Source organism: Mandrillus leucophaeus, unplaced genomic scaffold, assembly GCF_000951045.1.
Source record: "Mandrillus leucophaeus isolate KB7577 unplaced genomic scaffold, Mleu.le_1.0 Scaffold52, whole genome shotgun sequence".
NCBI classification, from domain to species: Eukaryota; Metazoa; Chordata; class Mammalia; order Primates; family Cercopithecidae; genus Mandrillus; species Mandrillus leucophaeus.
Window position 1 is genome coordinate 4,509,390 of NW_012105586.1, and position 10,178 is coordinate 4,519,567.

Sequence of the window (10,178 nt, forward strand, 5' to 3'; positions counted from 1 at the left end):
TATTTTCTCTCAGCTGTTACAAAATTCATGATGCTTTTACAACTGTGACATCCTAAAATCTTGGAAATATGTCATATTTAAGTCCTAAGAGCATCTAGAAAATTATACCTCCCTCTGGGAGAATATGCAAACCATTTTCTGATAACTACATTAGCAGTCCAATGTAACCAAGTAATTATTTCACATAATAGAAACAGAGCTGCATCCTTCTGAAAACACAATGAAAATGTGCCTAGAGATTACACGTGCATCAGATCTGTGCAGACTGAATCCCATTTTAAATGCGCCAATAAAATTTGCTCTTAAAGGGACTCTGTTTCGGTCTCTTCTATAATTACCCTCCCATTTACTGACTTCTCAAATGCAGGCTTTGGAATTTGCATTTTCTTTTTGTTTTTTTGAGAGAGTCTTGCTCTGTCACCCAGGCTGGAGTGCAGTGGTGTGATCTTGGCTCACTGTAACCTCTGCCTCCCGGGTTCAAGTGAATTCTCCTGCCTCAGCCTCTCTAGCCTCCTGACCTCAAGTGATCCGCCCACCTCGGCCCCCCAAAGTGCTGGGATTACAGGTATGAGCCACCATGCCTGGCCTTGCATTTTCTAGTAGCAAGGCAAAGTCAGAGTTGTACAGGTTTAAGCACCATAAATTCATTTAACAAATGTTGCTAATGGACGTCCTGCGTTCTAGGCACTGCTGTAGGTCCTGGAATAGTGCGTGGAACCAGGCAGATGAAGAGCGATGGCGTGCGTGCGTGGGTGCATGTGTGTTCTATATCATGTTTGAGACAATGAAGTCAGTGGCCACCCTCTATAGACCTGAGGAGAGTGAGAGAGCTGGCCATACAGCTATCTAGCAGGAGAGTGGTCCGAAGGGGAGAAACAAGTACAAAAGCCTAAGGCAGGAGGGAGTATTATGTGCAAAGAACAGGAGTCCAGTATACGCGCTAGGGGAAGTAGGCGAGTAGAGGGAGATTAAGTTAGAATGGGGCATGTATGTGCATGTGTACTTGATGTGGGGGTGTGTGTGTAGTGTGTGGTGTGTGTGTGTAGTATGTGGAGTGTACATGAGATGCAGGACCTTGTAGACCATGGTCAGAGGCTTTGGATTTTACTCTGTGTGAGAAGGGAAATCACTGGGGGATCTTAGGGATAGACATGGTGGAAAGATCGTGTGTGTGTGTGTGAGAGAGAGAGAGAAAGAGAGAGAGAGACAGGGTTTCACTCTTATCACCCAGGCTGGTGTGCAGTGGCATGATCATTACTCACTGCAGCCTCTAACTCCTGGGCTCAGGCAAGCCTCCCACCTCAGCCTCCAAAGTGACAGAATTACCTGTGCTTGCCACTGTGCCCAGCCAGAAAGATTTCTTTTCCACTGTTTCTATGTTTCAACCCCAAGCAGTGACCATCAGCAAAAACAGGAGGGTGAATGTCAACGTTTTTCACTATTCACTAATTTTCCCTTTCTCTACTCGTATAAGGCTCATGACATTCAAGATTTGACCTCCTTCACTGAAATATCTACAGTTAAAAAACAAACACAAAACCACCAAATTTCTTTCTAGTCATCAACTTCCTAAGAAACAATTAGAAACATTTTCCTTAGGATAACTTCTATGGCATCTTTATCACAGGGTAATTCTTTTTTTTTTTTTCCAGATCAACTTCCAGCTTTTGTTTATTGATTTTTATTAACTTTCATTTTAGGTTTGGGGGTACATATGAAGGTTTGTTACACAGGTAAATTCCTGTTAAGGAGGCTTGCTGTACAGATTATTTCATCACCCATGCATTAAGCCCAGCACCCAACAGTTATCTCTTCACAGACGGTAATTCTCACTTCACTCCCTTATGCCACTCCCGCAAAAAGCAGTTCCTTATAACTCAAACAGTTTTCTCAGAAGTCTGCAAAACATTACAGAAGGAATGTTTTACCTTTTTAAAATTAATCCTTATTATCACCCTTATAAATACTTAACATATAAATGTATGTCTCAACTACTTCCAAAAAGATTTGTAAGACATCGAATCCACTGGGCCAGCAGATGGAGAAAGTGATTCAACCCCTGATGATTCTTTCTTCTGTGACATTAGTCTTACCAGGCAAGGAGGGGGGGTTAAAATTGCTTACTTCAGAGTAAACAAAATTCTGGGAAGATCAATTAGAAAGGGGGAAGGAAAATACTATTTCTTTGCTGACTGCTCAAAGTAACATGGTTTTGGTTGTACGCAGTGGCTCACGCCTGTAATCCCGGCACTTTGGGAGGCCGAGGCAGGCAGATCACCTGAAGTCAGGAGTTTGAGACTTTGGGAGGCCAAGGTGGGCAGTTTAACCTGAGGTCTGGAGTTTGAGACCACCCTGGCCAACATGGTGAAACTCTGTCTCTACTAAAAATGCAAAAATTAGCCAGGTGTGGTGGCATGTGCCTGTAATCCCAGCTACTTGGGAGGCTGAGGCACGAGAATTGCTTAAACCTAGGAGGTGGCGGCTGCAGTGAGCCGAGATCGCTCCACTGCACTCCAGCTTGGGTGACAAAGTGAGATTCTGTCTCAAAAAAAAAAAAAAAAAGTAACAAGGTTTTTTACTAGCTGTCCTTGGCTCTGATCCTACTTAGAAGAACCCTAAGTTCTTCTATCTGTTTACATAGTTGTTACGTATTTTTACCCATGCTTTGGCATTCTTTTTTATATCAACTAAGAACCAGTAAGTTGCCAAAATCTGGATGATCACAGTTCATTGTAACAGCCAACAAGGGACATACCAACTGACTGGGATGGCATTTTGTAATTAAGGAGCGAAATGCCGGCACTTCCTTGCCAAAGGAACCGAGTAGATGCACAGACTCTCAGAAGCAAAAACAGTAGTAAGGAACAAGAACAAACAAAATCTGTTTGGGTGAAAATGGAAAAGTGGGTGTCAGCACGGTGTGGTGGTGAAGAACGTGAATCTGGATTCAGGATGCTCGAGTCTGAATGTATTTCTGTGACTTTGACCCTCTTGTCCATCCCCCCCTACACCATCCACTCTCCCCCGCCCATTCCCCCCCGCCACCACTTCCTCACAGCAGGCTATAGCGAGGAGTAAAAGGGCTGATGCATGGCCAGTGCTGCACCATATCTGGCGCACAATGCTCCATAAGCTATCTGCAGCTATTTTTATACACTTGGTTATTCCTCCTAGTAGGGAGAGAATTTAGATCTGAGGCAAGGTTGGGGTGTTAGAAGTCCAGAAAAAGCGGTATTAGTAAAAGCAGCACACAATCTGATACGGTTGTTAGAGAAAGTCACAACTAAATAGGCCAGGGAGAGAGAATTTTTCCCACAGAAAATGTACAGTAAAACAGATAACACGGCACTTTCACCATGTGGAAACTGATTCCTAGGAAGGATGCCTGCTTTTTTTACTACAATCATGCAATAGGATTTTATCTACATGAAAAAGACACTTTCACCTTTGGGAAATTTACTTGAAAAATGGTGACAAAATGTTCAACGTAATACAAATATCAACCTTCCTGAATCAATATTCAACCTTGTATCAACATTCCTGTCCCTTTATATATTCCCTAATGATTCTTCTGAACACCATCGAATTGAATGAAGTGTACCTAACTCCTACTGCAGTCTCTATTTATAGCCTGGAGTTATTTTTGAACAGTGCTAGGCACAAACACCAACTCAGTCCAGAGGAAACTTCGATTTAAGAGCAAAATTGTAAGACAATGAGTCAGAGGATTAGAAAGAAGGTGCTATTATATTCTCTTGCTCAAAGTCACCTACACAACCCAAGTAGTGTTTTCCACTCGGTTTCCAGGGGTAAACATTTAGCAATATCCGGAACTATGTTTCAGCCTCTGCGGTCATTTCAAAGGCTCTATAAACAAATGGGGTCTGGCTTCACTGAGGTCCAGGAGGTGCTAAGAGAAATTTAAGGCTAGACATGAAAGCAGAGTCACAGTTATTATACCAGACAGTATGACCTCATATGTTCTTCGATGGATTGCCCAGACTGAGCTCAATGAGGGTGAACGGGGAGGTGGGGGAGGCCAGGAGGGGGTGGGAAGGGAACACACACACACACACACACACACACACACAGCCCTCCCTCAAATCCCAGCCCCTCTCCCATTACTAAATAGCAGCAATCCATGCAACTGTACTTAAGCAAACATGCCTCAGAGAGTACAAGTTGTCATATCTGGTAGTTCACAATAACATTCTCGCAACAAATGAAGGGTCCTTCATTTTAGATCTAAAGGCGGATAACCTTGATGACTGATCTTTAATCTGTTTTCATGCTTTTGCAAAATGATTATACACAAAGTTTTCCTCCAAACTTGCCAGGCGACAACTCTGAAAATTCTCAGGCCAGGCGCAATGGCTCACTCCTGTAATCCCAACACTTTGGGAGGCCAAGGCGGGCAGATCACTTGAAGTCAGGAGTTCGAGACCAGTCTGGCCAACCTGGCGAAACCCCGTCTCTACTAAAAATACAAAAATTAGCCAAGCATGGTGGCGGGTGCCTGTAATCCCAGCCACTTGGAAGGCCGAGGCAGGAGAATCGCTTGAACCCAGGAGGCGGAGGTTGCAGTGAGCCAAGATCGCGCCATTGCACTCCAGCCTGGGCAACAAGAGCAGAACTCTGTCTCAAAAAAAAAAAGAAAGAAAAAAAGAAAATACTCCTATGTGCTACTTTATCCCATAAGGTCTGAACATATCAATATACTCTGGAGCCCACCTCATTTGACCGTATCCTGCCTGGATTCAAAGCACACCCCTTGTTAGAGCTTATAGAAGTTAGTTCCTGAGCATCTATGCACATGCAGGGGTAAGACTCCATTCCTCTGATACCTGGACCCAAACTGGACACAAGAAAAATCATCACCACCACCACCACCTTCATCATCACCATCACCATCATCATCATCTTCTTCTTCATCTTCTTCATCACTACTGTCCCCAGAAAGTGCGAGGAAGAGGAAGGAGAAAGGATTGTCGTACATACTACCACAACAAAAGCAAAAAAGGCCATCAGAGAACAAAGAAAAAACAAGAGGGGGAGAAGCTTTTGCAACTGCTATCCTTTTAAATAAACCTTACACTAAAACTTTTGGCCACTGACATGCAGAAACATAATTCACCAAAATTATAGAAACACATACAGGTACATTTGAGAGAAGGGGCCACTGGATTAGTGGAATTCTGACACTCCTTCCTTCTAAGAGACTGAACTTACATATAACTAAAACTCAACATGTCAGGGCATGAACCTACCCACCCCACTCACCAGAAGTAAAAAACACCAGGTCCAGATTTGCTCCCACACCTGCTTGGTCTGATTGCATTTCAACTATCACTGGCAACAGGACAAAAGGCCAAAAAGTGTTCCCGTGTGCCCCAACTCTCAAAGGGAAGAAAGGGACTCACAATAGAATAGAGCAACCTAAACTTTCCAGCATGATCAGAGCCTGGTAGAAGCATGGACTCAGAGTACATGCCTACCAAACTAGTTAGCCACACAGGTTAATAACCCAAAACAACAACAATTTAACGGAGTCAGTGTCACACAGCACTTCTTCCAAACCGTGTTAATCTCCTTTCCCTGCACCGCAAACACACACACAAGTCTCCTGCAGGATAAATACCTAGGAGAGATCCTCAGGGAGGAGGGGCGTCTGCTCGCGGCACTGGGTGAGGCGGGTGGTAGGGGTGGACCCGTGCTGCTGGGCCTCTGTCTGGAACTGCTGGCGGGCACTGCTTGGGGGCTACTGGCAAGGGCAGGGGGACTTGGGGAGCTCGACAGAATGGAGACGCCTGAGGACGCCCATGGGTGAGTGACAGTGTAGGGGCGATACCGCGGGGATGAAGGCTGGCTTCCCACAGCAGTTCCAGAGGCTGCACTGTGAGGACTGAGGGGAGTGGAAGGCACAGCCAACTGGCTGGCTGCACGGGAAGGTGAGGCAAGAGACGGGCCCATCCCGGGAACAGAGCTCCAGAAACTGGGGGTGGGAGCTGGACTACTTTCATAGAGGCTAAATTAGTTGAGAAAGGGAGGAAAGAAGAGAAAAATCAAAGAAAAACTTGAGATAACTGACTAAAACAGAAAATACCAAGCTTTTAAAGGCAAATCATTTCAGTTCAAGTATATCTAGCAGATAAACATCTAAATAATTATAATCTAATTGCTCTATTGATCTAGAGGCTATACTTACAAGACAATAAAGTCCCCATACGAAGAATGATGTAGTACACACAGTCAACTGCTTCTAAAACTTCATCTACCAATATCTTAACCATAGAGAGTCAAAAAGTAATCATCTAGAAAAGAGAATTCCACTTCCAATGACTGAATCCACCTCCCCAAATATGATATATGCCATACCCTGTATGACACAGATTAACATTGTAAACAAACATTCCCTTCTCCTATATACTTCACAGTTATTTTACTACCAGTTAGATGTGCAAAGAAAACCACACTAACCTAGACAAAGAGCTGGCACCAAAGGAACCCACGTTGCAGAACATGGGGCTTGTTCCTGGATTGGAGCCAGTGTTTAGCAAGAGGTTTCTGTCTGGTGACCGTGCTGCTGCAGCAATCGGCTGTGATGTGGCTGTCAGACTGGCAAATGGGTTTTCATCTCTAGTCTGAGTGGACATCATTAGCACTTCCATTAAAATCTGGCCAATCAAGTCCTTAAAATCGGAGAACACTGTTGGAAAGGCAGAATAAAGAACAGGTTACACACAGTTCGAACTCAGGTTACACAGCCCTTGAATAAGCCAACTGACCCCGAGTGGTTCAATGCAGTATCCTGGATTGGATTCTGGAATGGTAAATGGGTATTAGTGGAAAACCTGGTACAACCTAAATAAAGCCTTGTGTTTAGTTAGTAGTAATTTCTTAGTTTTGACAAATGTACCATGGTTATATAAGATATTAACATCAGGGGAAACTGGGTAAAGTATATACAGGAACTCCCTGCACTAACTGAAACTATTCCAAAACTAAAAGTTTATTAAAAAGAAAGTTGGGGTACAGTCATTGAGAGTTACTGCTGATGTATACTAATTGTAAAAAGAAGCTACTCCCAACTATAGAGGTTACTTTATTATACTACAAATGTAACTGGGTTAATATTTCTTAGTCTAGATATGTTTTATAGATAGTAATAAAACTATTAAGTCCAAGGTTCAAAAGATTTTATGAAGGGTCCAATATCTAGTCACCATGTGGCTGGCAGGAGCAAATGCTACATTCTAGCTTCCTTTTTATTCTTTGCAGCTCCCAGTTGATTTACTGTTGGTCTTTAGATACATTTTAAATACCACTAAAAAAAGTTTTAACTCATGGAAATTTTATCTGATTTGGTTATTTAAAATTACCACTTACATGTGTAAGATAGATTTGAGAATCTTAAGATTTATAGTAAGAATAACAAGTAGCAGAGTTTCAAATACATGGTCTTCTCCATTAGCAGAGTTAATAAGTAAAATCAGAAATAGTCTTATCTATCCTCCACAAACACAAAGGACTTCTTTTCTTCCCTCCTCAGAAGATAGGCAGCACAGAAAAGAAAAAGGCGATCTCCTTGATATTCACGCATCCATTTAAAATGTATCTGTTGAGGGGACTATTTTGTGCAAGATGTCCTTCTAGGCATTGGAGATACATCAATGAGTAAAAGAGACAAAAATCCCTACCATGAGGGAGGTTATATTCCAGTGATAGGCAAAAGAAACCACTCCAGCACACCTCCCATACCTCTTCTGCATTCCAAATGACTGCTGTAAAGAATAAGGATAGTGCCCTGATGCTGATATCTTGCTAAGAGTTTTAATATTTTGTTATGAGCATGGCCTCTTAAAGTAGAATATCAGAAACACAGCAAAATGTCATTATGTTCTGTCTTGCTAAGCAATTTAGCCAAATAGACCAATTCCACTGTCTATACATGGCTTCACAGGCACTTCAAGCAGGTATAGTTCATACAGAACACTTCTCTAAGGATCCCTGGAGACCACTCACTATATCTATACTTCGTAAGAGGAGGTAAGGCCAGGCTTGGTGGCTCCAGCCTGAAATCCCAGCACTTTGGGAGGCCGAGGCGGGCGGATCACGAGGTGAAGAGATCGAGACCATCCTGGCCAACATGGTGAAATCCCATCTCTACTAAAACTATAAAAATAAGCTGGGTGTGGTGGTGCATGCCTGTAGTCTCAGCTACTCGGGTGGCCGAGGCAGAAGAATCGCTTGAACTCAGGAGGCAGAGGTTGCAGTCAGCCGAGATTGCGCTACTACACTCCAGCCTGGTGACAGAGCAAGACTCCGTCTCAAATAAATAAATAAATAAATAAATAAAGACGAGGTAATGCTCTAAGCACCTTCTTACTACAAAGGGAAAAACTTCAACCCTGAGAAAATGGAGACCATTAACTTATTTACATAGTATTGTAGAAATCATGAAAATGAAAAATAAGTTATCGATAAGATCAGTGGAAAGGGAAGAAAGTGGCTAAACAGCTGTGTCCTCATCAAGAAGTATCCCTGTCATCAAAAATACAACTCAAGAGCAAGAAGGAGTGAATGTGGAGAACAGACAGCAAAGATCTCACGTCTTATTTTCTTGTTGAGTACTCTGCAGTACGACTGCTGAGCTAGATTCCTACCTTCTTTTGGGTTCTGCTTAAACTGTGCAGAAAGAGAAGAAAGAAAGATGACATCTCTGTCCCGGTCCTTCCAAGAGACACGGAAGATCTTACAGACCAGCTGTAAGGCCTGCTCTTCAGACACTTCAGGGCCCGAGGAAGGCTCCTGGTGAAGAAGATTTGCGGGTTAATTTCAAATAAGACGTATGAGTTAGGTACTTCAATAGGAATACGTTATTCTGATTTAATTCATTATTAGTGATGATATTTTAAAAATGCATAAAACCATGCACCCACTGATGAGGGGAAAAGTAAGCCTGTTACTGTAACATCAAAGTTACAACATCTAAGTCTCATGAGCTTATAATACAATCTACGGGGAGCATAAAAGAGCAAAGATGGCCAGGCGTGGAGGCTCAGACCTGTAATCCCAGCACTCTGGAAGGCCGCAGCCAGTGGATCACCTGAGGTCAGGAGTTCAAGACCAGCCTGGCCAACATGGTGAAGCCCTGCCTCTACTAAAAATACAAAAATTAGCCAGGCACGGTGGCGGGCACCTATAATACCAGCTACTCGGGAGGCTATGGCAGGAGAATCACTTGAACCCAGGAGGCAGAGGTGGTGGTGAGCCGAGCCACTGCACTCCAGCCAGCCTGGGCAACAACAGAATGAGGCACTGTGTCAAAAAAAAAAAAAAGAGCAAAGGTGTTATCAAAAGTCATCAAGGAAAAATATGTGATGTACATATCCTATCTATTTACTTTTCTGAATTCCACAGGACCAGGTTAACATTCTAGGTACATGACCAATTTTCCTCCAGGAATTTTTCAAAAATGTAACATTTCTCATTACATATCACCACAGATAAAATATCATATATAAAAGAATTTTGTAAACATTAAAGAACTATATAAAATAAAGCACTGCACCACTAGGAGGCTACAGTGCAACTTCTTATTTTTTCCGTTTTTTGTCTTTTTTATTTTTGTTTACAGTGCAACTTCCAATAATCATTAACACATGTTGCTAAAGGATTCCTAAGAATTTACTGAACAGAAAGTGATGTAATTATCTATATTAATACACACACACACACACCCCCTAAATGCAGAGCACTAAGCTCAGGTGATATTCATACATAAAGGCTTCATGTTTTCCAAAACCTTCCACTTGCTACTGGATTCTACACATTCTTGCTTCAATTCCCAGTCATTTTCCTCAGAATACTGCTAAAGATGTGACAATCTACTTGCTCAAAAGCAAAAGACCAGGCCGGGCACAGTGGCTAAGGCCCGTAATCCCACACTTTGGGAGGCCAAGGCGTGTGGATCACGAGGTCAGGAGATCGAGACCATCCTGGCTAACACGGTGAAATCCCGTCTCTACTAAAAATACAAAAAATTAGCTGGGCGTGGTGGCGGGTGCCTGTAGTCCCAGCTACTTAGGAGGCTGAGGCAGGAGAATGGTGTGAACCCGGGAGGCAGAGCTTGCAGTAAGCCAAGATCGCACCACTGCACCACTGCACTCCAGCCTAGG

The 10,178-nt window shown here is 43.0% G+C and overlaps 1 protein-coding gene across 3 annotated transcripts in view; it reads right to left on the reverse strand.

Moving 5' to 3' along the window:
- The window catches only part of UBE4B (ubiquitination factor E4B), a 180,090-nt gene that overhangs the window by 76,558 nt on the left and 93,354 nt on the right, over positions 1–10,178 (reverse strand). The window contains exons 5-8 of one of the 3 annotated variants that reach the window (XM_011996624.1): positions 8,664–8,808; positions 6,478–6,706; positions 5,639–6,025; positions 4,845–4,997 (exon numbers count right to left, since the gene is read on the reverse strand). In XM_011996624.1, the coding sequence (XP_011852014.1) occupies positions 4,845–4,997; positions 5,639–6,025; positions 6,478–6,706; positions 8,664–8,808 (914 nt within the window). The remainder of the gene's footprint in view (positions 1–4,844; positions 4,998–5,638; positions 6,026–6,477; positions 6,707–8,663; positions 8,809–10,178) is intronic. The other 2 variants (XM_011996625.1, XM_011996626.1) reach the window with 2 other exon arrangements.